The sequence below is a fragment of the Oncorhynchus nerka genome, linkage group LG10 (genome assembly GCF_034236695.1).
Source record: "Oncorhynchus nerka isolate Pitt River linkage group LG10, Oner_Uvic_2.0, whole genome shotgun sequence".
Taxonomy (NCBI): domain Eukaryota; kingdom Metazoa; phylum Chordata; class Actinopteri; order Salmoniformes; family Salmonidae; genus Oncorhynchus; species Oncorhynchus nerka.
In genome coordinates, this window is record NC_088405.1 from 46,968,701 (window position 1) to 46,996,688 (window position 27,988).

At 43.4% G+C, this 27,988-nt stretch overlaps 1 protein-coding gene across 1 annotated transcript in view; it reads right to left on the reverse strand.

The window, feature by feature from the left end:
• Positions 1 to 11,159: 11,159 nt before the first annotated feature.
• Positions 11,160 to 27,988, reverse strand: part of adamts8a (ADAM metallopeptidase with thrombospondin type 1 motif, 8a) — a 32,292-nt gene continuing 15,463 nt past the window's right edge. Inside the window, exons 2-9 of the mRNA XM_029670074.2 lie at positions 24,243 to 24,482; positions 23,105 to 23,237; positions 22,614 to 22,781; positions 20,307 to 20,623; positions 17,370 to 17,556; positions 16,873 to 17,045; positions 16,510 to 16,685; positions 11,160 to 16,263 (exon numbers count right to left, since the gene is read on the reverse strand). Of these exons, the coding sequence (XP_029525934.1) occupies positions 15,531 to 16,263; positions 16,510 to 16,685; positions 16,873 to 17,045; positions 17,370 to 17,556; positions 20,307 to 20,623; positions 22,614 to 22,781; positions 23,105 to 23,237; positions 24,243 to 24,482 (2,127 nt within the window). The 3' untranslated portion in view covers positions 11,160 to 15,530. The remainder of the gene's footprint in view (positions 16,264 to 16,509; positions 16,686 to 16,872; positions 17,046 to 17,369; positions 17,557 to 20,306; positions 20,624 to 22,613; positions 22,782 to 23,104; positions 23,238 to 24,242; positions 24,483 to 27,988) is intronic.

The window sequence follows — 27,988 nt, forward strand, 5'->3', positions numbered from 1 at the left end:
CTTTCCCGGGCTGTGGTGCAAAGCAGCCCAGAGCTGGAAAAGCCTGCATGGGTGGCTGAAATAAATTAACTAATTTGTGCTGTAACACTACAGATTGCATGCAACACACAGACTGCGCGCAACACACGCTCTGGCCCCATGGTCTGCTGGGGTTGTGGAAAAGTCAGGCCATCTGCACAGGGATTGCCCCATGTCCCCCAGGGCCCAAGGAAATGGCGCAAGGTCCATATCGATAGTGCAGTGTGGACCCCTGGCTCTCTTTCCCAATCCCCACCATTGCCAGGAGGAGCCCAATGGCACCTGTGTTGGGGACTTTTTCACGTCCCTGCCACTGTGGAGGGAGTGCCCTGCTCTGCCCTGGTGGACACTGGGTCCACAGTCACCCTGGTGAGGCCGACATTGTACCAGGTTGGACACAGTTCAGTGCCTGTATCCCTGGGGTTGGACTTTCTTAAGAGCACAGACTTCCAGCTAGACCTAGACAGGGGCACATTGAGCTTCCAGGGAGGGCCTGCAATCACCATGCCCCCCCCCCCCCCCCCAATGTCACAGGTGTCCTTCTTAGGGCACAAAGTGGGAGGAGAGAGCATCGGCACCATGGAGGACAAAGTGTGGGCTGTCCAAGATTGGCTCACCCCCACTGACCAGCAGCAGCTGAAGAACTTCCTGGGCGTGGCCTCATAGTGCAGGAGGTTTGTAAATGGATTATCTGGTGTCACTGCTCCATTAAACCATCTGCTGTCGAAGAACAAGACCTTCACATGGACAGTGGAGTGCCAGGAGTCCTTCCGCAACCCTTCAGCGTGCACTGGTCAAAGCCCTCGTGCTGAAGACACCCCCGACCCCACCTTGCCCTTTATCTTGGAAGCAGACGCAAGCAATGTGGGCATGGGTGGGGTTCTGGCCTAGGTGGTGCCAGAGGAGGAGAGAGGGTTGTGGTGTACTTCAGCAAGACATTCAACAAACACGAGCACCACTGCTGTGCCACCCGGCGGGAGCTCCTTGCTGTGGATGGGTCCATCAGCCACTTCAAGTTCTACCTGGATGGCCTGCACTTCACGGTAAGGACTGACAAGTCTGCTCTACAGTGTCTCATGTCTTTCAAAGAGCCAGAGAGACAGGTTGCACGCTGGTTGGAGGAGTTTCAGCCATACAACTTCACAGTGGTACACAGCCCGGGGGCACACCACTCCAACGCCGACACCATGTCCCGCAGTCCCTGTAGTACAGACGGTTGCCGCAACTGTGAGCTGAGAGAGGCCCGTGAGTAAGAGCTGTGTGCAGTGGAGGAATTCTATGCCTCAGTATGCAAAGTGTGCGTGCCTGTCTGCTGTGAGCTGCAGGCTGTAGACGTGGATGAATGGAGGCAGAAGGTCACAGGCCTACAGACAGTGCTACAGTGGGTGGAGGCTCAGCAGAGGCCACCATTGTCACGAAAACCCTCAGCAGACTCCGAAAACGGACCTCGGAGATGGCGTTCGAGCGGCCCTCTGATTGCCCTGCTGTTCTCCTGGGCCAGAGTACGGCAGGAGACACCAGGACCGTCTGGAGATAGCTCACACCTTCGACACAGAGCAGCTGGTAGATGCAGGTTTGAGGCAGAAAAGGAACTATGATGTGAACACACAGGGAAGACATTTTGTGGTTGGGGAGCTGTTCTGGGTCTACAGCCCCGTGAGAAAGAAAGGCCGATGCCCCAAGCATGACAGTGACTGGGCGGGGCCCTGCAGGATCTTGGACAGGATGGGGGAAGTGGTGTACTGGGTCTAGCTATCTCCCAGGGTGAGAAAGATGGCACTGCACTGGGACAGGTTAGCCCATACAGAGGGGCAGCTTCTCCTCCACAAACCCCAGGGACCCCCACAACCCCTCCCTCTGACAATGACATTCCCCAAACTCCCACACCCACGCCCCACAGACAGGTTTCCAGATGGCCCACTCACCCAGTCTCCACTGTGCCACTGCATGGTTCCCAAGAGCCACGGACTGTATCCCCTGTTCCGACTGTAGCTCCTGTTCCCTTATCCTTTTCTCCCATGTCCCTGTCTCCACCACCTGTGCCCCAGAGGGACAACCCCCTACATTCTGTTGTTGTGTGGTTATCAGGGCACATTTACGAGTTACTCAAGGTTTTACAGGGTCCAGCAACCCAGACCCCTGCCGTCTGCCAATCAAAAGAATGCCTGGAATGTTTCATGCCAGGCGTCCTTGTGGTTGGTGCAACAGCGGGGGGCTGGACAGGGGGCTGGACAGGGGGCTAGACGCAAGTTTGGTTATATTGCCATGCCGGTCATTATTCTCCATCTTTCCGTCCTGGATCTCAGAGTTGGTAATTTGTCATTTGTGTATAGTGATTCATTATAGCCTGTTCGAGTTTCATAATAAACCGTTTGATTCGAGAATGCGATCCACTGTTCTGGACATTATTTTATTCCTAATCTATCGAGGTCATTACAGTATGTAATCATTTAAGATAACTATTTTGCCTGTTCATGCTCTGGTCTGAATCGTTGCCTACCCAGCTAACAATTCTATGGAGAGAGACATTTTTTGCAATGTTACCCATAATGTTCCCCTAATGTTTGAGTGTCCAGTTTTCTGTTAGTTAATTAAGGGAACATTCTATCTATTTTAGAAAAACCTTCTGAGAACCTTTTTACCATGTTTTGGTGGTAAAGTTAGGAGAGCATTCCCTTAGTTAAAGGAAAACTCCAACCAAAAATGATATTTTGGTATTTATTTCATTAGTCCATGGTTGATATAGTCCCAAAATGTTTTGCATGTCAGCAATCAAGTTTTCAAGATATATAACTTTCAAAATACAGAAATACAAGTGGAATGATGCATCTTGCATTATATGATGCTGTGAATTTGATGTGTGTATATTTACAGTAGCATGTCTGTACATTCTTACATTTGCATTTAAGCAATGATGATGCCAATTACACCAAAACAATACACAAAACAGTGTTCCAAGTTTTATTGTGGAAAAATAGATAAATTGCTAAATAATAATAATTCATATATTACTTACAGTTTTATACATTTTATGAGTTACAACGAGTTACTGTCTTCAAATATTGTAATATTATTACAGTTACTTTTGCAAGTAACCCATTTTTACATTGGCTCTTCCTTTAAAAGCTTTGAGCTTATGCTGCAACCGTTTGTGGTAGATGGTGGCAGATTGTGGTAAATTGAGTCATTCTGGCAACAATGGCTGACACTTAAATAACGTGCCATAGAATTCCTCGGCACCCCGCAAGCGTTTCCACGGTGTGCCGCAACTTTTAAAGGACCACTGTACTTTCAGAAGCATATCTTTACCAGCATGTTATATATTTCTTATGTCTGAATTTATGCTGTAGGCCAGCGGTTCCCAAACTTTTCATAAAATGTACCCCTTCAAACATTTTGCTCCAGGGTAAGCATACTCTCAAATGTTATTTTTTTGCCATCATTGTAAGCCTGCCACGCACACTATACAATTTATTAAGCGTAAGAATGAATTTGTTACAATCCGGCTCACGGGAAGTGACAAAGAGCTCTTATTGGACCAGGGCACAAATAATAATATAATAATAATCAATAATTTTGCTCTTTATTTAGCCATCTTAGATATAAAACTTTATTTGTTAATCAAAACTTGGGAATAACTCACCACAGGTTAATGTGTGTGCTTGAAAGGATACACATAACTCTGCAATGTTGGGTTGTATTGGAGAGTCGCAGTCTTAAATCATTTCCCACACACACTCTGTGCCTGTATTTGGTTTTCATGCTAGCGAAGGCCAAGAATCCACTGTCACATAGATACTCGCTTGCAAAGGGCATCAGTGTATTAACAGCACGATTGCCAAGGCAGGATATTCTGAGCACAGCCCAATCCAGAAATCTGGCAGTGGTTTCTGATATTTTTTTTATTTCACAGAACCGCTTGTCGCAATTTCGATGAGGCTCTCTTGTTCAGATATCGGTAAGGGGACTGGAGGCAGGGAATGAAAGGGATAATGAATCCAGATGTTTGTGTCATCCGTTTCGGGATAGTACCTGCGTAATTGAGCAGCCAACTCACTCAGGTGCTTCGCTATATCACATTTGACATTGTCCGTAAGCTTGAGTTCATTTGCACACAAAAAATCATACAATGATGGAAAGACCTTTTGTTGTCCTTGTTAATGCAGACAGAGAAGAGCTCCAACGTCTTAATCATAGCCTCAATTTTGTCCCGCACATTAAATATAGTTGTGGAAAGTCCCTGTAATCCTAGATTCAGCTCATTTAGGCGAGAAAAAACATCACCCAGATAGGCCAGTCGTGTGAGAAACATGTCATCATGCAAGTGGTCAAACAAGTGAAAATGATGGTCAGTAAATAACTTTTAGCTCGTCTCTCAATTCAAACTTTCCCCCTTGATAACCAGCACACTTTTGTATGTTGTAAAAGTGTTACATGGTCGCTGTCCATATCATTGCATAGTGCAGAAAATACACGAGAGTTCAGGGGCCTTGCTTTAATTAACAAAGTTATTCACCACACTGTAGTGTCCAAAACCTCTTTCAAGCTGTCAGGCATTCCTTTGGCAGCAAGAGCCTCTCGTGGATGCTGCAGTGTACCCAAATGGAGACGGGAGCAACTGCTTGCGCGTGCGTTACCACTCCACTATGTCTCCCTGTCATGGCTTTTGCACCATCAGTACAGACAACAACACATCTTGACCACCAAAGTCCATTTAATGTCACAAAGCTGTCCAGTACATTAAAAATAACCTCTCCTGTTGTCCTGGTGGTTTGCAGAAGAGGATGTCTTCCTTAATTGACCCCCCCATAAACGTAATGGACATATACCAGGAGCTGTGCCAGGCCTGCGAAGCAGTAATTGTTTCAAAACATCTCCTGCCACGTCATCGATGCGTCTTGAAACAGTGTTGTTTGATGAAGGCATTTTCTGTATAGTTTTTTTGTCCTTTTCCCCCAGGATTGTCCCAGCCATATCCCGCGGCAGCAGGATGAACTATGTCCCCCACAATAGTTTGGGGCTTGCTTGTCCTAGCCACTCGGTAGCTCACCATATAAGACTATTCTAGCCCCTTCTTATTAATGGTATCTGTTGCTTTTATACATGTCTTACTACTCAAAAGTAATCTTAATTTGCGCTCAAAAAGCGTTTGTGTAAGTTTATCGATAGCCAAACATTGCATTATGTACACTTAGCATCAGGAAGCTTGGTCACGAAAATCAGAAAAGCAATCAAATTAACCGTTTACCTTTGATGATCTTCGGATGTTTTCACTCACGAGACTCCCAGTTACACATCAAATGTTCCTTTTGTTCCATAAAGATGATTTCTATACCCAAAATACCTCCGTTTGTTTGTCGCGTTATGTTCAGAAATCCACAGGAAAGAGTGGTCACGACAACGCAGGCGGAAATTCCAAATAGTCTCCATAATGTCCACAGAAACATGTCAAACGTTTTTTATAATCATTCCCCAGTTAGTTTTTAAAATATATATTCGATAATATATCAACCATGTGTAGGTTATTCAATAACAATGGCCGCTTTACTTTGTAGCGCAAAAACTCACTTTGAGAGCCCCCACCTATCCACTTACACAATGTGATCTTTCACGCTCATTTTTCAAAATAAAAGCCTGAAACTATGTCTAAAGACTGTTGACACCTTAGGGAAGCCATAGAAAAATGAATCTAGTTGATATCCCTTTAAATGGAGGATAGGCATGCATAGGAACAGAAGGGTTTCAAAATAAGAAGCACTTCCTGATTGGATTTTCCTCAGGGTTTCGCCTGCAATATCAGTTCTGTTATACTCACAGACAATATTTTGACAGCTTTGGAAATGTTAGAGTGTTTTCTATCCTAATCTGTCAATTATATGCATATTCTAGCATCTGGTCCTGAGAAATTGGCCGTTTACTTTGGGAACGTTATTTTTCCAAACATAAAAATAGTGCCCCCTAGCTTCAAGAGGTTAACTTGTTATGGCTGCAATCCCGATATCGGGATCGATGTGACAACTACCAGTGAAAATAGAGGGCGCCAAATTCAAACCACAGAAATCTCATAATAATAATCATAATCATTACAATTCCTAAAACATACATGTGTCTTATATCATTTTAAAGATATTCTCGTTGTTAATCCCACCAAAGTGTCCGATTTCAAATAGGCTTTTCAGCGAAAGTACTACAAACGATTATGTTAGGTCTCCACCAAACCACAACAAGCACAGCCATTTTCCAGCAAAATATAGCATTCACAAAAAGCATGAATAAAGATAAAATGAATCACTAACCTTGAATTATCTTCATCAGATGACACTCATAGGACTTCATGTTACACAATACATGCATGTTTTGTTTAGTAAAGTTCATATTTATATAAAAAAATCTGAGTTTACATTGGCGCGTTAGATTCACTAGTTCCAAAAACATCAAGTGATTTTGCATAGCCACATCGTATTAACAGAAATACTCATCATAAATGTAGATGATAATACAAGTTATACACATGGAATTATAGATATACCTCTCCCTAATTCAACCGCTGTGTTTCAGAAAAAGTTTATGAAATTAGCCTCCATGTTGGACTCAACAGAAAGCAGAAAATACTAAATAAATGTTTCCTTACCTTTTGATGAACTTCATCAGAATGCAGTCCTAGAAATCCCCGGTCCACAATAAATGCTTGATTTGTTCGAAAATGTCCGTTATTTATGTCCAATTAGCTACTTTGGTTAGCACGTTTGCTAAACAATTCCAAAGTCAAAAAGCGTGTCTACTATAACGTGTCAAAATGTCCAAAGGTTCCGTAACAGTCAGTAGAAACATGTCAAGCGATGTACTGAATCAATCTTTAGAATGTTGTTTACATATATCTTGAATAACGTTCCAAACCAGAGAATTAGAATTACTTCAGATGAGCGGTGGAACGCAAGTCCTTCCCCTGTGAACGCGCCTGGTGAAAGCATGGTCCACTCATGGCTGTGTTGACTATTTCCTGTGTCAATCGACCCCCCTTCACATTATAGTCATCAGACAAAGTTCTATTGACTGCTGACATCTAGTGGAAGGCGTAGGAAGTGAAAATTCATCCATATCTCGCTGCAATTTCAATGAGACCTTGGTTGAAAATCTGTCACCTCCAGAAGAAAACAAATCAGGAAGTGGAATTTCTCAGGTTTTTGCCTGCTATATGAGTTCTGTTATACTCACAGACATAATTCAAACATTTTTAGAAACTGCAGAGTGTTTTCTATCCAATACTAATAATAATCTATAAATATTAGCAACTATGACTGAGGAGCAGGCCATTTGATATGGGCACCTTTCATTCAAGCTATTCAATACTGCCCCAGAAAGCCATAAGAAGTTAACCAAAAAAGTGTTAAACAAATCAAAATATATTTTAAATTCTTCAAAGTAGCCACCCTTTGCCTTAATGACAGCTTCGCACACTCTTGGCATTCCCTCAACCAGCTTCAAGAGGAATGCTTTTCCAACTGTCTTGAAGGAGTTCCCACATATGCTGAGCTCTTGTTAGCTGCTTTTCCTTCAATCTGCAGTCCAACTCATCCCACACCATCTCATTTGGGTTGAGGTCGGGTGATTGTGGAGGCCAGGTCATCTGATGCAGCACTCCATCACTCTCCTTCTTGGTCAAATAGCCCTTACACAGCCTGGAGGTGTGTTTTGGGTCATTGTCCTGTTGAAAAACAAATGATAGTCCCACTAAGCGCAAACCAGATGGGATGACGTATTGTTGCAGAATGCTGTGGTAGCCATGCTGGTTAAGTGTGCCTTGAATTCTAAATTAATCACTGACAGTGTCACCAGCAAAGCACCCTCACACCTCCTCCCCCATGCTTCATGGTGGGAACCACACATGCAGAGATCATCCATTCACCTACTCTGCTTCTCACATAGACGCGGCGGTTTGAACCAAAAATCTCAAATTTGGATTTATCCCACCAAAGGACAGATTTCCACCGGTCCAAAGTCCATTGCTCGTGTTTCTCTGTCCAAGCAAGTCTATTCTTATTATTTTTGTCCTTTAGTAGTGGTTTCTTTGCGGCAAGTTGACCATGAAGGCCTGATTCACACAGTCTCCTCTGAACAGTTGATGTTGATAAGTGTTGCATTTATTTGGACTGCAATCTGAGGTGCAGTTAACTCAAACTTATCCTCTGCAGCAAAAACAATTCTGGGTATGTCTTTCCTGTGGCAGTCCTCATAAGGGACAGTTTCATCATAGTGCTTAATGGTTTTTGCGACTGCACTTGAAGAAACTTTTAAAGTTTGTGAATTCTTTTCGCATTGACTGACCTTCATGTCTTAAAGTAATGATGGACTGTCGTTTCTCTTTGCTTATTTGAGCGGTTCTTGTCAAAATATGGACTTGGTCTTTTACAAAATAGGGCTGTCTTCTGTATTTTTTTATTTTTATTTTATTTCACCTTTATTTAACCAGGTAGGCTAGTTGAGAACAAGTTCTCATTTGCAACTGCGACCTGGCCAAGATAAAGCATAGCAGTGTGAACAGACAACACAGAGTTACACATGGAGTAAACAATTAACAAGTCAATAACACAGTAGAAAAAAAATGGGCAGTCTATATACAATGTGTGCAAAAGGCATGAGGAGGTAGGCAAATAATACAATTTTGCAGATTAACACTGGAGTGATAAATGATCAGATGGTCATGTACAGGTAGAGATATTGGTGTGCAAAAGAGCAGAAAAGTAAATAAAAAAATAAGAAAAAAACAGTATGGGAATGAGGTAGGTGAAAATGGGTGGGCTATTTACCAATAGACTATGTACAGCTGCAGCGATCGGTTAGCTGCTCGGATAGCTGATGTTTGAAGTTGGTGAGGGAGATAAAAGTCTCCAACTTCAGCGATTTTTGCAGTTCGTTCCAGTCACAGGCAGCAGAGTACTGGAACGAAAGGCGGCCAAATGAGGTGTTGGCTTTAGGGATGATCAGTGAGATACACCTGCTGGAGCGCGTGCTACGGATGGGTGTTGCCATCGTGACCAGCGAACTGAGATAAGGCGGAGCTTTACCTAGCATGGACTTGTAGACGACCTGGAGCCAGTGGGTCTGGCGACGAATATGTAGCGAGGGCCAGCCGACTAGAGCATACAAGTCGCAGTGGTGGGTGGTATAAGGTGCTTTGGTGACAAAACGGATGGCACTGTGATAGACTGCATCCAGTTTGCTGAGTAGAGTGTTGGAAGCCATTTTGTAGATGACATCGCCGAAGTCGAGGATCTGTAGGATAGTCAGTTTTACTAGGGTAAGCTTGGCGGCGTGGGTGAAGGAGGCTTTGTTGCGGAATAGAAAGCCGACTCTTGATTTGATTTTCGATTGGAGATGTTTGATGTGAGTCTGGAAGGAGAGTTTGCAGTCTAGCCAGACACCTAGGTACTTATAGATGTCCACATATTCAAGGTCGGAACCATCCAGGGTGGCGATGCTAGTCGGGCATGCGGGTGCAGGCAGCGATCGGTTGAAAAGCATGCATTTGGTTTTACTCGCGTTTAAGAGCAGTTGGAGGCCACGGAAGGAGTGCTGTATGGCATTGAAGCTCGTTTGGAGGTTAGATAGCACAGTGTCCAATGACGGGCCGAAAGTATATAGAATGGTGTCGTCTGCGTAGAGGTGGATCAGGGAATCGCCCGCAGCAAGAGCAACATCATTGATATATACAGAGAAAAGAGTCGGACCGAGAATTGAACCCTGTGGCACCCCCATAGAGACTGCCAGAGGACCGGACAGCATGCCCTCCGATTTGACACACTGAACTCTGTCTGCAAAGTAATTGGTGAACCAGGCAAGGCAGTCATCCGAGAAACCGAGGCTATTGAGTCTGCCGATAAGAATATGGTGATTGACAGAGTCGAAAGCCTTGGCGAGGTCGATGAAGACGGCTGCACAGTACTGTCTTTTATCGATGGCGGTTATGATATCGTTTAGTACCTTAAGCATGGCTGAGGTGCACCCGTGACCGGCTCGGAAACCAGATTGCACAGCGGAGAAGGTACGGTGGGATTCGAGATGGTCAGTGACCTGTTTGTTGACTTGGCTTTCGAAGACCTTAGATAGGCAGGGCAGGATGGATATTGGGTCCAGGGTGTCTCCCCCTTTGAAGAGGGGGATGACTGCGGCAGCTTTCCAATCCTTGGGGATCTCAGACGATATGAAAGAGAGGTTGAACAGGCTGGTAATAGGGGTTGCGACAATGGCGGCAGATAGTTTCAGAAATAGAGGGTCCAGATTGTCAAGCCCAGCTGATTTGTACGGGTCTAGGTTTTGCAGCTCTTTCAGAACATCTGCTATCTGGATTTGGGTAAAGGAGAACCTGGAGAGGCTTGGGCGAGGAGCTGCGGGGGGGGGGGTGGAGCTGTTGGCCGAGGTTGGAGTAGCCAGGCGGAAGGCATGGCCAGCCGTTGAGAAGTGCTTATTGAAGCTTTCGATAATCGTGGATTTATCGGTGGAGACCGTGTTACCTAGCCTCAGTGCAGTGGGCAGCTGGGAGGAGGTGCTCTTGTTCTCCATGGACTTCACAGTGTCCCAGAACTTTTTGGAGTTGGAGCTACAGGATGCAAACTTCTGCCTGAAGAAGCTGGCCTTAGCTTTCCTTTCCTGTATACCACCCCTACCTTTCACAACACAACTGATTGACTCAAACACATTAAAAAGGAAAGACATTCCACAAATGACATTTTAACAATGCACACCTGTTAATTTAAATGCATTCCAGGTGACTATCTCATGAATCTGGTTGAGGGATACCAAGAGTGTGCAAACCTGGGGTAGCTACTTTGAAGAATCTCAAATTTAAAATATATTTTGATTTGTTAAACACTTTTTTGGTTACTATATGATTCCATATATGTTATTTCATAGTTTTGATGTCTTCACTATTATTCTATAATGTAGAATATAGTAAAAAGAAAAAAGAAACTTGAATGAGTAGGTGTGTCCAAACTTGACTGGTACTGTATATATAATTTATTATATTTATTTTTTAAATAAAATATTTTCAGGCCTCAAAATGTGGACAATGAGGCTTGCAAGACAAGAGAATCCTCTTGTGTTGAAGAACTGGTTGAACAAGACAGGACCCAACAAAAGTGTTTCAGTCAAGAGACCTCTTTATTGTTAAATTATGAATCAGTCTAATTTCTTACAATTCAGGAAGATAGACAGCAGCAACATAAAGATGAAACTGTAGTAATTAGTCTGAAAGTATTAAAAAATAAATAGCTTTGTAGGGAAGCTATAACAATAGCATCGTAAAGACCTTCATTGAAGGGATAGAATGCTTTGAAATCAGTTCTACATCTTTTCTCCTTTAAATACATTCTGGAATGCTCTATCATTACATACCCAGTGAGAGGAAATCTGAAAACAAAGCTGTTTTCAACTAACGACACATAAGGGGTGGCATAATAGCTAACTCCCCCCTTTTACTCTGTCACCAGCAGCATCTTAAATTAAATAAAGCAATGATGTTTTAACACTCAGGGATTTACCTGGCAGAAATATAATAATTTTAATATACAGTTGAAGTCGTAAGTTTACATACACTCGTTTTGCAACCACTCCACAAATTTCTTGTTAACAAACTATAGTTTTGGCAAGTCGGTTAGGACATGTACTTTGTTCATGACATAAGTAATTTTTCCAACAATTGTTTACAGACAGATTATTTCACACAATTCCAGTGGGTCAGAATTTTATATACATTAAGTTGACTGTGCCTTTAAACAGCTTGTGAAATTCCAGAAAATTATGTCATAGCTTTCGTAGCTTCTGATGGCTAATTGACATCAGTTTTGTCCATTGGAGGTGTACCTGTGGATGTATTTCAAGGCCTACCTTCAAACTCAGTGCCTCTTTACTTGACATCATGGGAAAATGAGCCAAGACCTCAGAGAAAATGTGTAGACCTCCACAAGTCACAAGTGGTTCATCCTTGGGAGCAATTTCCAATTTCCAAACACACAAGGTATCACGTTCAACTGTACAAACAATAGAACGCAAGTATAAACACCATGGGGCTGTGCTGCAGGAGGGACTAGTGCACTTCACAAAATAGATGGCATCATGAGGATGTAAAATTATGTGGATATTTTGAAGCAACATCTCAAGACATCAGTCTTGAAATAGACAATGACCCCAAGCATACTTCCAAAGTTGTGGCAAAATGGCTTAAGGACAACAAAGTCAAGGTATTGGAGTGGCCATCACAAAGCCCTGACCTCAATCCCATGGAAAATTTGTGGGCAGAACTGAAAAAGCGTGTGGGAGCAAGGAGGCCGACAAAACTGACTCAGTTACAACAGCTTTGTCGGGAGGAATGGGCCAAAATTCACCCAACTTATTAAAGGCAATGCTGCCAAATACTACACTCAATTAGTATCTAAACTTCTGACCCAGTGGGAATGTGATGAAAGAAGTAAAAGCTGAAATAAATAACTATCTCTACTTATTATTCTGACATTTCACATTCTTAAAATAAAGTTGTGATCCTAACTGACCTAAGACAGGGAATTTTTTACTAGGATTAAATGTCAGGAATTGTGAAAAACTGAGTTTAAATGTATTTGGCTCAAGTGTATGTAAACTTCCGACTTCAACTGTAGCTATTAACTATTAACTAAAATGACCATTAAACAGTTTCAGTTGTTGCTGTGTCTTATAAACTTCTGTTCTCATTCCACCCAGAGAGTGGAAATGACTCTTAGCTCAAATATACAATATATTTTATTTCTACTTAACAGAGGACATGGAAACCATTACCTCTTTCTCTGTTACTCTGAGTTGTACAGTCTTAGAAAAAAAGGTGCCATCTGGAACCTAAAATGGTTATTCGGCTATCCACATAGGAAAACCCTTTGGAGAACCCTTTTTGGTTCCAGGTACAACCCTTTTGGGTTCCTCTACATGGAACCCAAAATGGTTCTGGTTTCCTCTACATGGAACCAAAAAGAGTTATCCTATGGGGACAGCTGATGAACCCTTTTGGAACCCTTTTTTCTAAGAGTGTGTGGATTAGACTTTAACCACATTAGGAGTGTATCTACTATCTACGTAAACAACTTCTCATTTCTTATTTCACTTCTAAAAGAAGCTGTGATTCTACATGCAATTTAACACAAATTAATGAATGACATCTAGCTTGTGGCATCAAAGTACATTTACACCATTTCAATAGCTGCTATGCTCGTTTCAGTTGAGCTCAAAAGTATTATTCTTCAGCTAACCTTTCATAATGCCATATTTTCTGGCACAGCATATTTCAAATGAAGCATCATATACATGTTTTACATTAGATACAGATATTCCATTGTTTTCCTTGTCATTAGTTGAAGCAAAAACACAACTCATAAAATGTTTATCTACAGCATTCACCATGGCCAAGAATAATAACGAAAACACAAAGTTAAGAAAATAAATACAATCTCCTTGTTATTAACATGACAGACATTTGTTTTAAAAGAATGCCACAAAACCATTCCAACTAGCAGTAGATACAAAGTTAAGTCTAAAGAACTAGTACTTCTATCATGAATATGCATATTTCAGCAAGCTATAAATAGTCAAGCAAATTAAAAAGGTTATGTGGGTTTGTTTCAATCATCCCTACTTGATTAAATAGCTCTGATTTATGTGAGAAATATGATAGTGTGAGTTTAACTCTGTGGCCAGAGACTTAGCATCAAAAACATGCTCCAGTGTTCCAGAAACACAGACAGAATGGAACAGGGTTTCAGATGTTCCGATATGGCTCCTCAACACGGGGGCCCCTCAGGGGTGCGTGCTCAGTCCTCTCCTGTACTTCCTGTTCACGTATGACTGCAGGGCCAGGCACGACTCCAACACCATCATTCAGTTTGCTGATGACACAACAGTGGTTTGCCTGATCACCAAAAACCATGAGACAGCCTATAGAGAGGAGGTCAGAGACCTGACCATGCGGTGCAAGGTCAACAACCTCTCCCTCACGTGATCAAGACAAAGGAGATGATTGTGGACTACAGGAAAAGAAGGACAGAGCACGCCCCATTCTCATCAACGGGGCTGTAGTGGAGCAGGTTGAGAGCTGCAAGTTCCTTGGCATCCACATCACCAACAAACTAACATGGTCCAAGCAGAAGGGGGACACAAAACCTATTCCCCCTCGGAAGATTAAAAAGATTTGGCATGGGTCCTCAGATCCTCAAAAGGTTTTATAGTAGCACCATCGAGAGCATCCTGTGACGGGTTGCATCACTGCCTGGTATGGCAACTGCTCGGCCTCTGACCGCATGGCACTACAGAGGGTAGTGAGTACGGCCCAGTACATCACCGGGGCCAAGCTTGCTGCCATCCAGGACCTCTATACCAGGCGGTGTCAGAGGAAGGCCCTAAAATTTGTCATAGACTCCAGCCACCCTAGTCATAGACTGTTCTCTCTGCTACCGCACGGCAAGCGGTACCGGAGCGCCAAATCTAGGCCCAAGAGGCTTCGAAACAGCTTCTACCCCAAAGCCATAAGACTCCTGAACAGCAGCTCCAGACTATTTGCATTACCCCTCCACCTCTTCTATGATGCTGCTACTCTCTGTTATTATCTATGCATAGTCAATTTAATAACTCTACCTACATGTACATATTACCTCAATTACCTCGAGACCAAGCACATGGACTCTGTACCGGTACCCCTTGAATACAGCCCTGCTATTGTTATTTACTGCTGCTCTTTAATTATTTGTTATTCTTATTTCACTTTTTTTTTGTATTTTCTTATAACTGCATTGTTGGTTAAGGGCTTGTAAGTAAGCATTTAAGGTCTACCTACACCTGTTGTATTCAGCACATGTGAGAAATAAAATTTCATTTGATTTGAGGTATTGTCTCTCTATTCATATGAAAGGTTTTTCTTTATTCCCTAAAATATTGAATGTCACTTGATTTGATTAGGTAGTATACTTTGAATTGATTTGAGGGCATGTGTGTTCAAATGGGGGGCAAAAATGAATGACAGTGGTATTCAACCACTCCAGTGGACTATCAGCAGCATTTGTGGAAAGTGAAGATGTACCTTTGATAATGTGTTAAGCTAGATGCAAACAGAAACTTTAGGTTAAGAAGTGATAGTTGATTATTTTTACATCCTTTGAGGTAGATCTCTGTTGGAAAACAAACCGTCAATAGGCGTTTTGAAGCTATGACATCATCAAGGAAATAAACATTGAAATAATTAAGTTAATCTATCAAATGTGAAATATTTCTACAACCAAGCCAAACCACAGTTTTGGTTCTGGCCGATATAGTGAACCGACCACTCTTGATTATTCTAGCTTCCCTGCTTGTCTCTGAAGCAGGGTTGTGGTGGTTGGGAAAGGGTTGTTGCACTGGTTAGTTGACTAACTAACCAGCTTCCTACACTACTTCCCTCGGCCTTGGATCCCACCACTGCCACCAACTGCCCTTTCCCTTCCTGCTTTATCAGCACAGACTCAGCAGTCCTGGTAGCTGCACTCTGAAGAAACCACCTCTGGCCTCTTGGCGAGGTTACATTTTCCTACTTCCACCACCTTACCGGTGTAGTCAATACACAGCACGCTTCGATGGCGCACCCCCACACCACATGTCCTCGAGCATGCCGACCAGGGACCCATCTGCCAGACAGGGCAGGGCAGGTCCCCACACGGCCGGATATCTACCGGCCGCAGGTCCTCATCACAGGAGAAGGACAGGGTGCCTGCCCCGTCCCGGCACTCTACGCTCCTTCTTGACCAACCTGAACCACAGCTCTTGGAGCACTCGGACCACTCCCCCAGAGCCCACTCTGAGCCCCCTAGTGGCAGAATCGCATGTAGCGAAGCTCTACCCTCAGCTCCAGGCTTGGTAAAGGGGACATCCCTGGGGAGGAAAAAGCTGTACTTGACCCTAGGGGTAGAGGCGTCTCCGGCTGTGGACAGGAGTTGGACAGCGACTGCCTGTCGGAGCTTCTGGTAACTCAAGACCCTCTCCAGGGTGGTGGAGGAACCACTGTACCGGAGTACGGCGCCCAGGACTGGGATGTCCTGCTCTGCTGTGGACACAGAGAAATTCCCGTTCAGGATGTAGGAAACCTCTGTCTTCAAGGCCAGGTAGTTGCCGTCATGTCTGATCCCGCGGTGGCTCTTTTGCTTGATGTCGATGTTGGTGGCCCCAGCCGGAATGGTCACAATGTCGTTGTAGCCGAAACTGTGTTGAATTAAATTAAGACAGAGGAAAGTTTCAGTTGAAAGCTTATACTTATCTACAGGATGTATGCTAATGACTTTCCATGACCAGCATTTGAATGCTTTCTATGACACCAGAATCATCTTGAAAAGACGTGAATCAGTCAACCATTTTTACGAATTCAGAGAAACAACTCTACCCTCAAAGGAATTTATAAAATATACTCTGCCCTCGAAGGAATTTGTAAAATATATTTATTTTACTCACATGGCTTTATTCATCGATCCAGTGATCTTCCTGCAGGTTGTTCCATCACCCCCACACATGCCACATTTGTCCAGCTTCACACTGGAGCCGATCACCTGATCGCAGCCAGCTTTGACGCACTGTCCCTGGACACAGATGGAGGTGGTGTCTGGGCCACAGGTGGTGCCATCAACAACCTGAAACAACATAGAAAAACATGCAAAGTATTCGCCTCAACTCCTAGAGCACTGTAAATCAAACGTGTTGATGAGTTGGAAATGAATCAACCCAGTGATCAAAACTAGGCAAAACTGGTTTCTGGTTATAATGATGTCATTTCAACCAGCTGGGAACTATTTCAAATTTGAGTAGAGTTGTAGCTACCTTGGCCTCGAAGACTTTGAATTCATTGCTGCCTCTTGCTCTGCAGAACAGTTTGCACCTGTCCCTGGGTGAGACACCGTTGTATTTGGGGATCCACTGCTTGATGTTCCCATGGATGTCCAGGTATCGGTCGCTGTTGTACTTCTCACACTGCTCATCTCTGAAGCTCTTACCTGGGAAAACGAACATGGCATATCATTATCAATCCTATCTCTACTGATGACATTCAAGCATGTCAAGGAAACTCTTATACTACTAATTAAACTAGCCTTTCATAACACTTTTCACAACACATTAAGTGTGTGCCATCAGGCCACTACTTTACTACCTCATATCTACAATACAAAATCCATGTGTACGTGTGTGTAGAGTGCGTGAGTTTGCATGTGTATGTGTGTATCTGTGCTTGGGTGCCCGCCCAATGTAATTGTTGAGGTGTGGATATATTGATCAGTTATTGATTTGGATATAGTGATTCATTGTTGGTGTTAATTTACCATGCTCATCTTGGCAGGCCTGTATGTGACAAGTCTGGTACTTGGCTCTCTGTCCCGCACAGTATGCTCCTCCGTTTTGTGGCTTGGGATCAGTGCATTCTCTCTGGGAAAACTCCACCCCTCCGCCACATGACCTGGAGCATGACCCCCAGGGGCCCCACACACCCCAACCTCCGTCCACAGGCTCCTACAAGATACAACCAGACAGACCAATCAGTAATTAAATCAATGAAATTGTGCTTAGAACCCTTCAACTGTTGTCACAAGGTTTACAGGCTTTGAGTGAACATGTGAAATGAAATTATTCACACTACAAAAATGGAATCTCTTACCCTCAGTAATGAAATACCCTACCCGTGTCATTTGAAAACAATTACTATATGGCAGTCTTGATAAGAGTTTTTCTTTGCTTGGTTAGGGTTTTTAGTTTGGCATCTCTTGTGACATATAGTGGCCTGCCCTGCAGTCTGCCACGAGTGTAACTGCCTCTTGTGCGTACTCACAGCTCCTGGCATGTGCTACTAAGACACAGCATTTCATTTCTCTGGGGTTTTTACGAGTTGGCTGCAACAACTCCTCTAACAGCCAGAGTGTCTGGAATCACAAGCTAGTCCCTTGGAACAGGCTTGGCTGTTTTTAAATATACTTACTTTTTAAAGGCCTGAACAAAATATACTAAGCCGGGCCCTCAGACTGACATTTGGGGGTCTGAATAAGAGAGGGATTTATTATTTTCAGCTGCCACGCGACAGGGCTGGTACTGGGGCCTGGCATAGGGCCAGGGCCGGATGGGGGCACATGACAAAATGAGACTACATTCTATTTCTGAAGATGAAGTATTGAAACAGACGGGAGCCAGAAACTGTCTCTCACCAAAGCAGTGAAAAGAAATAACACCTGTCATGGTCAAGTGTAGACAGTGAGAGAAACAGAGCGCAAGAGAGAGAAAGTCAGAAGAGAAAGACTGCAAGAGAGAAATCCTGTAGGCTATGACATAAACACTGCATACAAAAAGCTAAAGTAGGTAGTAAATCGTTGAGGTAGCCTATTTAAACATGTTTTTTCAGGCAGGTAAGAGGGTTCATAAATCACACAGAGACTGGAGGAGTTAGTGCCTCAGACACAATCATCCGATCCCTATGCAGAAGGATGGAGGATTTTAGCCAGTCACTCAGACAGGCAGAGCGAGAATCAGAATGGTTCAGAATACTGTTGAAGTCGGAAATTTACATACTAATACATTTAAACTCAGTTTTTCACAATTCCTGACATTTAATCCTAGTATAAATTCCCTGTTTTAGGTCAGTTAGGAAAACCACTTTATTTTAATGTGAAATGTCAGAATAATAGTAGAGAGTGAAGTTTACATACACTCAATTAGTATTTGGTAGCATTGCCTTTAAATTGTTTAACTTGGGTCAAACGTTTCAGTTAGTCTTCCATTTTGGCCCAATCCTCCTAACAGAGTCAGGTTTGTAGGCCTCCTTGCTTGCACACATTTTTTCAGTTCTGCCCACAAATGTTCTACAGGATTGAGGTAAGGGCTATGTGATGGCCACTCCAATTCCTTGACTTTGTTGTCCTTAAGCTATTTTGCCACAACTTTGGAAGTATGCTTGGGGTCATTGTCCAAGGGCGGAAGGGTAGCCTAGTGGTTAGAGTGTTGGACTAATAACTGGAAGGTTGCAAGTTCAAATCCCTGAGCTGACAAGGTACAAATCTGTTGTTCTACCCCTGAACAGGCAGTTAATCCACTGTTCCTAGGCTGTCATTGAAAATAAGAATTTGTTCTTAACTGACTTGCCTAGTTAAGTAAAGGTAAAATTTAAATTTGGAAGACCCATTTGCGACAAAGCCTTAACTTCCTGACTGATGTCTTGAGATGCTGCTTTAAAATATCCACATAACTTTCCATCCTCATCATGCCATCTATTTTGTGAAGTGCACCAGTCCTTCCTGCAGCAAAGCGCCCCCACAACATGATGCTGCCACCCCTGTGCTTCACGGTTGGGATGGTGTTCTTTGGCTTCCTCCAAATATAATGATGGTCATTATGGCCAAACAGTTATATTTTTGTTTCATCAAACCAGAAAACATGTCTCCAAAAAGTACAATCTTTGTCCCCATGTGCAGTTGCAAACTGTAGTCTGGCTTTTTTATGGCGGTTTTGGAAGCAGTGGCTTCTTCCTTGCTGAGCGGCCTTTCAGGTTATGTCGATATAGGACTCGTTTTACTGTGAATGTAGATACTTTTGTCCCTTTTTCCTCCAGCATCTTCACAAGGTCCTTTGCTGTTGTTCTGGGATTGATTTGCACTTTTCACAACAAAGTACATTAATCTCTAGGAGACAGAACGCGTCTCCTTCCTGAGTGGTATGACGGCTGCGTGGTGCCATGGTGTTTATACTTGCGTACTATTATTTGTACAGATGAACGTGGTACCTTCAGGCATTTGGAAATTGATTCCAAAGGATGAACCAGACCTGTGGAGGTCTACACTTTTTTTTCTGTGTTCTTGGCTGATTTCTTTAGATTTTCCCATGATGTCAAGCAAAGAGGAACTGAGTTTGAATGTAGGCCTTGAAATACATCCACAGGTACACCTCCAATTGACTCAAATGATGTCAATTAGCCTATCAGAAGCTTATAAAGCCATGACATCATTTTCTGGAATTTTCCAAGCTGTTTAAAGGCACAGTCAACTTAGTGTATTTAACTTCTGACCCACTGGAATTGTGATACAGTGAATTATAAGTGAAACCATCTGTCTGTAAACTGTTGGAAAAATTACTTGTGTCATGCACAAAGTAGATGTCCTAACTGACTTGCCAAAACTATAGTTTGTTAACAAGAAATTTGTGGAGTGATTGAAAAAATAGTTGTAATGACTCCAACCTAAGTTTATGTAAACTTCCGACTTCAACTGTACATATAGTACCTCTCTTTTCTGCTGATCAGTCACTGCAGCACAGACACCTCCCTGACAGGTGGTGTTGGTCCCAGCTTCAGCCCTGGCCCCAGCCCAGCAGAGCGTGCCATCAGCCCAGGGCAGGCTGCCGTTCCGGGTGGTGCAGTGTGGCTGGCCCTCCTCCCGGCACCACAGCTGGCTGCAAGTCTGGTCCTCTGGGGTGTCCGGACACAGGCTGAACTCCTCCCCGAAGGCCTGCTGGCACTGACGGTCCAGGTTGTAGGAGACACCAGGGGGATCAACAGGGAGAGGGAGAGTCTGCTCTGGAGGATCCAACAGACAGTCACCTGAGAGAGTGGAACATAAAGCAGGCACAAATCAGTCAATAAAATTGATTCATAAAGCCCTTTCTAGTTCAGCCGACAGTCACCTGTAAAGAGACACATTTTTATTTATTCAGTCAGTTGAGGATAAATGATTTAATACAACGATGGTCTAGCTACATTAACATACAGGCACAGACACATCAACAGGCATGAAAGTTCCAGTAAGCTCAGGGGTGACAAAATGTCAATAAGATCTGGAGGACGTGTTAGTCAGTGACTGACATTTGGGAGATCTGTACATACTGTATTATACTGAAGGTGTTAAGAAGACCTAGGGGGGGGGCTAAAGCTCTGATAAAGTTGGGAGCACACGTTCATCTTCTATCAATCACCAGGAAACGACAACTGCAACTGGGTGCCAGTCCGCCTGAAGCACGTGAAATTGGACTGTTATGTTTATTTTTTGCAAACCTAAAACAGGTGTACAACAGTTTTAGCTTGAGGGGGCTATTTCCATAGCAGAATGGAATGGCCAAATACACAGAGATGTGTTTAAGGGAAGATACATTCTTTGCCTCTAAAGATTTTGTTGCCAGAAGGTAACATCATATCCAGTGGCTGAATCGGGTGATTGAAATGGTTGTAGATCATTGCCAAACATTACATTTAACTTTAGACTTCTGAAGCAGCTTCTCTTCATGAACTCTATGTAGAAAAATATACTTTAACTCTTGGCATTGATGTGCATGTCAGACAGAAGAGTTACTGCCTATCTGCCCTGGTACAGTATGTTGCTTAATCCTATTTTGTTAGATCTTTTTAGTGGTATGGCCCCTTTAACAAAGGAGAATTCTGCAACATCAGTCCACTATATATCTGTGGCAAGGCCGGTAAAGACAACATGTGCTTGGCTACACTCGTTTTCTCTTCTCTGTGAGGGAAAACAGTTGTTAAAGCTGGAATGTGTGACTCACCAGCAGATGAGTCAGAGAGAGAGAGACAGAGAGATTATTTTATTACAATGTATATTGTATATATTGTTGCTTTGGCAATATTGACGCAATGCTTTTTTCATGCCAATAAAGCAACTTGAATTTGAATTTGAGAGAGAAATCAAAATGAAGATTGAAATATCGATGGGGGATAAAACATTGACTGAGAAAAATGTATGCTATTTCGCAACACAAATATCTGCTTTGCCTTAGATTTGATATCTTCCATTCTAGGAGCAAAAACATCCATCTTGAGATGCCTTCTCCCAGCAATCTCAGGCATGTCTGCTGTGTGTGTGTGTCAGCTGAATTATTACAGTGCTGTCTGTGTCTCTGCCCTGCCATGAGCAGACAGAAGTGAAGAGAAGAGCCTCTCACTGCAAAGAGAGAGGAGCCTCTCACTGCAAAGAGAGAGGAGCCTCTCACTGCAAAGAGAGAGGAGCTTACTCTCCAAGGACTGTTAGTTTGGACACTCTCAGCAAAATTACAAATAGTGGTTTTCAGAGACCATAAATAGAGGTTGATGGAGCGCGTTTAGGCAGAATGGGCTTTTTAAAAAGAGAGAGAAATAAAATAAACTTGTGAAATGTTAGGGGTTCATATTATATAGGGATTTCTCCCCACTCTCTGAGTCCTAAATTACATAGCACACTCTCTGTGGCAGGTGTCTATTAACTGCATAATAACAGCCTATGGCCCTTTAGGACAAATGTCTCAAAACTGTTATTCAAACATAATGAAACCGCAAACTGTTTTTACTCAGATTCAGTTTGTCTGGAATGCTACCTCATGACCAAAACCAAATGAAAGCTGGGAACCACATGTTAACCAATAAGAACAAACTGTCGATGCAATTATGTTCGTGGGTAGTAAGTAGTGCACCGGGGAATCATGATTTCAGCCAATACATCTGACTCAATACATCTACACTTGATACAGTGGTTAGAGAGAATCGAATAGAATAAAAGAGTAGAGAAGAAAGCACTGGGATAAAGGTTTAAAAGGGTAAGTTATCCTACCATATCCATTGTCGAAGAACTCTGTGACATAGCGGGCGCTACATGGCGACCATGGCAAAGTCTTGTTGAGGCTAAAGAACACAGACGCCATCATGTGTGGCCCATCCAGGTGTCCGAACCATCTGATACAGTTATTAGAGTCGTCATGAGGCATGCTGAGTACATGACCTGAGGAGATAAAGAAGAAGATGCTGCTGAGAGCTGACGTATGGCTTACATCATGCACTTTTCTAACTTTATTTTTCATTTAAGCTAGTTGGATGGTTTTGTGGTTTACAAGGAACCTAATTATGATATTAACTGAATGAAAACAAGAGGCAAAGCAGGACAGCCATCACAAGTGACTCAGGAGAAGTACTAGACATCCATCCACATTGGCCTTTACTCAAGTTTCCTACCTTGTGAGATAGGAAACACACAAGTATGCAGTTTGTTCCATAGTGTGTTACTGTAACATACCAAGCCCATATTTCTATAGCGTATTAACATACCTAGCTCGTGTGTCACGGTGTAGGCGGCCTGCAGACCGTTATCCTCTATTACAGAGCAGCTTCTCTTGGGGTCACACATGGTGCCCACGTCAGCCACCCCCAAGGTGTCACAGCTCCTCTGACCACAGATGTCCTGCATAGGGGGTACAGGGAGAGAGGACATGAGGACTTTATCACAATGGGAAAGAGGACAAGATGAGAGAAAAAGGGCGAGAGGAGTAGGGATCTCACAACTCATCTGCCCATAGATATCCTACATGGGGTAGAGGGAGAGGAGAGGAGAGGAGAGGAGAGGAGAGGAGAGGAGAGGAGAGGAGAGGAGAGGAGAGGAGAGGAAAAGGGCTAGGGGATTAGGGAGAGTAGGAAGAGGAGGGACACATTTCAGACACTGATATCCAGACATTGCTACGTTTGTTCCAGACAGAGGGGGTTTTCCCCCTAAAAGTGAAGCTCTTGCCAGCAAAACATATTTGTCAGTGTTTCCATCGTAAAATGAAGCAAATACATGGCAGCCAGTAGATTTGGGGAGAAAGAAAATTTAACTGTGTGGTATCTAAAGCACACAGTGAAGGGGGATTCAGTATAACAAGGCCATTGAAGCTCTAGTTTCAGTTACACTTACAGACAGGCATCCCCAAAAAAGGGTACTTTGGAGACTGGAAGGGCAAAGGGGCATGTGCTCTGCACAACACAGGGGTTGATGGGAGAATAGGCTGGTGGTAATGGCTGGAGCGGAATGGGTGGAATGGTATCAAATACATCAAACATATGGTTTCCATTCCATTTGCGCCGTTCCGGCCATTTTTATGAGCCGTTCTCCCCTCAGCAGCCTCCTGCGCTGCACAGGTGGAGCCCTATCTGTGCACGTGCCACCCTATCTGTGCACGTGCCTGCTTTTCACACTAAACAGAGCCAAACCAAGCTGTACCGAGCATGGCCTGGTTTTGCATCCACCATAGTTGCTGGAACCATACTGAAAAGGACAATGTTAAAATAAAATATTTGAGCTAGTACTGTTTGGTCAGCACAAGAGAGTAAAAGGGTAATAGGGTTCATCTCACCTTCCTGGTGAATTGGATAGTTGTGTCCTAGCTTGCTGGGTGATTGAGATGGAATGGCTAATGTTCTAAGTTCTCACCTGTCTGGTGAATAAGATGGCTGTATCGTAGTGTTCCAGGTGCCTCTGGCTGGAGGGGTTGAAGAGCTGCTGCCAGTTACAGAAGTTCCTGAGGGCCATTCCGCCGTTGCTGGACACCTGGGGCCCTACATCTTCGTCCTCCACCACCAGCATCTTCACAACCACCAGGCTCACTGAGTTCTTCAGACTGGGGTGGCGGTAGACCCGCGCCGCCACTGCCATCAGAGTCAGTAGGTAGTGCTTTAGAGGGAAGAGAGAGATATGCCTTGTAATATATAATTTAGTAGAACTGTCAGCATTGACAGTGACACATATATTACGGAAATGTGGCTCATGCGGGAATCGAACCCTGGTGTTGTCAGCACCATGTTTTAACCAAATGAGCAACTGGAAGCACATGTGGAAGCATGGGAAACAATGACCTAACCAATGATCTGTAACACCCAACTAGAGGTCGACCGATTAATCGGAATGGCCGATTAATTAGGGCCGATTTCAAGGTTTCATAACAATCGGAAATTGATATTTTTGGGTGCCGATTTGCCGATTTTTTAAAAATATATTTTTTTATAACTTTATTTAATTAGGCAAGTCAGTTAAGAACACATTCTTATTTTCAATGAAGGCCTAGGAACGGTGGGTTAACTGCCTCGTTCAGGGGCAGAACAACATATTTTCACCTTGTCAGCTCCGGGGATCTGTTCTTGCAACATTATAGTTAACTAGTCCAACGCAATAACGACCTGCCTCTCTCTCGTTGCACTCCACAAGGAGACTGTCGACTGCCTGTTACGCGAATGCAGTAAGCCAAGGTAAGTTGCTAGCTAGCATTAAAATTATCTTATAAAAAACAATCAATCATAATTAACTACACATGGTTGATGATATTATTAGATATTATCTAGCGTGTCCTGCGTTGCATATAATCTGACTGAGCATACAAGCATACAAGTATCTAAGTATCTGACTGAGCAGTGGTAGGCAGAAGCAGGCGCGTAAACATTCATTCAAACATTCATTCAAACTGGAAACCACATATCCTGAGTCTGCATTTACTGTAGCTGGGGAATTTAATAAAGCTAATCTGAAAACAAGGCTCCCTAAATTTGATCAGCATATCGAATGCGCAACCTCGGCTGGCAGCATTCTGGATCATAGCTACTCTAACTTCCGCGATGCATACAAAGCTCTCCCTCGCCCTCCTTTCGGCAAATCTGACCACGACTCCATTTTGTTGCTTCCAGTCTATAGACAGAAACTAAAACAGGAAATGCTCATGCTCAGGTCTGTTCAACAATAGTCCGACCAATCTGATTATACGCTTCAAGATTGCTTCGATCACATGGACTGGGATATGTTCCGGATAGCCTCAGACAACAACATGAATGTATACTCTGATTCGTTGAGCGAGTTTATTAGCAAGTGCATCGGTGATGTTGTATCCACTGAGACTATTAAAACCTTCCCCAACCAGAAACAGTAGATTAATGCCAGCATTCGCGCAAAACTGAAAGCGCGAAGCACTGCTTTTAATCATGGCAAGGTGACCGGAAACATGATCGAATACAAACAGTGTAGCTATTCCATCCGCAAGGCAATAAAATAAAAAACCTCTTTGCTCGCTTTGAGGACAATACAGTGCCACTGACACGTCCCGCTACCAAAACCTGCGGGCTCTCCTTCACCGCAGTCAACATGAGTAAAACATTTAAACGTGTTAACCCTCGCAAAGCTGCCGGCCCAGACGGCATCCCTAGCTGCGTCCTCAGAGCAGGCGCAGACCAGCTGGCTGGTGTGTTTACGGACATATTCAATCAATCCCTATCCCAGTCTGCTGTTCCCACATGCTTCAATATGGCCACCATTGTTCCTGTTCCCAAGAAAGCTAAGGTAACTGAGCTAAACTATTATTTCCCCGTAGCACTCACTTCCGTCATCATGAAGTGGTTTGAGAGACTAGTCAAGGATCATATCACCTCCATCCTACCTGACACCCTAGACCCACTCCAATTTGTGGGGCCCCACAAGGGTGAGTTCTCAGCCCTCTCCTGTACTCCCTGTTCACCCATGACTGCGTGGCCATGCACTCCTCCAACTCAATCATCAAATTTGCAGACGACACTACAGTGGTAGGCTTGATTACCAACAACGACGAGACAGTCTACAGGGAGGAGGTGAGGGCCCTCTGGAGTGTGGTGTCAGGAAAATAACCTCTCACTCAACGTCAACAAAATAAAGGAGATGATCGTGGACTTCAGGAAACAGCAGAGGGAGCACCCCCCTATCCACATTGACGGGACAGTAGTGGAGATGGTGGAAAGTTTATGTTCCTCTGCTTACACATCACGGGCAAACTGAAATGATCCACCCACAAAGAGAGCGTGGTGAAGAAGGCGCAACAGCGTCTCTTCAACCTCAGGAGGCTGAAGAAATTTGACATGTCCCCGAAAACACTCACAAACTTTTACAGATGCACAATCAAGAGCATCCTATCGGGCTGTATCACCGCCTGGTACGGCAACTGCTTCACCCACAACCGTAATGCTCTCCAGAGGGTAGTGAGGTCTGTGCAACGCATCACTCCCGGGGGGAAATTACCTGCCCTCCAGGACACATACACCACCTGATGTCACAGGAAGGCCAAAAAGATCATCGAGGACAACAACCACCCGAGCCACTGCCTGTTCACCCCGCTATCATCCAGAAGGCGAGGTCAGTATAGGTGCATCAATGCTGGGACCGAGAGACTGAAAAACAGCTTCTATCTCAAGGCCATCAGACTGTTAAACAGCCATCAGTAACATTGATGGCGCACGGCCATCCATATATTTGTATGTACATATTCTTATTCACTCCTTTACACTTGTGTGTATAAGGTAGTTGTTGTGAAATTGTTAGATTACTTGTTAGATATTACTGCACGGTCAGAACTAGAAGCACAAGCACATTACACTCACATTAACATCTGCTAACCATGTGTATGTGACCAATCAAATTTGATGATATAGAGACACATGGCATTTTAATTGAATTCACAGGACATTTGAACAGTATTTAATCATACAAACACAACACAACTATCTGTATTACCCTTCATATGCTGACAAACTGCATATGTGGGGTTTGAACTTTCAATGTTTGGGTTTTCCCACCAGATAATTAACCATCTGAGCCACTGGGGGATAGCCTTGTGGCTTTGTTCAGCCAAATATGGTCAATCAGGACACAGAACACATAAAAATATACCCATCCTCTTCATATGCTGTGTAACACTGTATTTCATGATTTTCTTTCTACATCACGTGTTGAAAGTCTTATTATTCACACCCCTTGACTTTTTCAAAATTTTGTGGTGTCACAGCCTGAATTTAAAATGGATTCAATTGAGATTTTTTTTTGTCACTGGTCTACACACAATATCTTATAATGTCAAAATGAGATGTTTTTTTATTTATTTGACATTTTTACAAATTACTTGAAAATGAAAAGCTGAAATGTATTGAGTCAATAAGTATTCAACCCCTTTGTTATGGCAAGCCTAAATAAGTTAGGGAGTAAAAATGTGCTTACCCAGTTACATATGTTGCCCGGACTCACTCTGTGTGCAATAATAGTGTTTAACATGATTTTTTAATGACTGCCTAATCTCAGTACCCCCACATATTTTTATTTGATTTATATATCCATTATTTTACCAGTTAAGTTGACTGAGAACACATTCTCATTTACAGCAACAACCTGGGGAA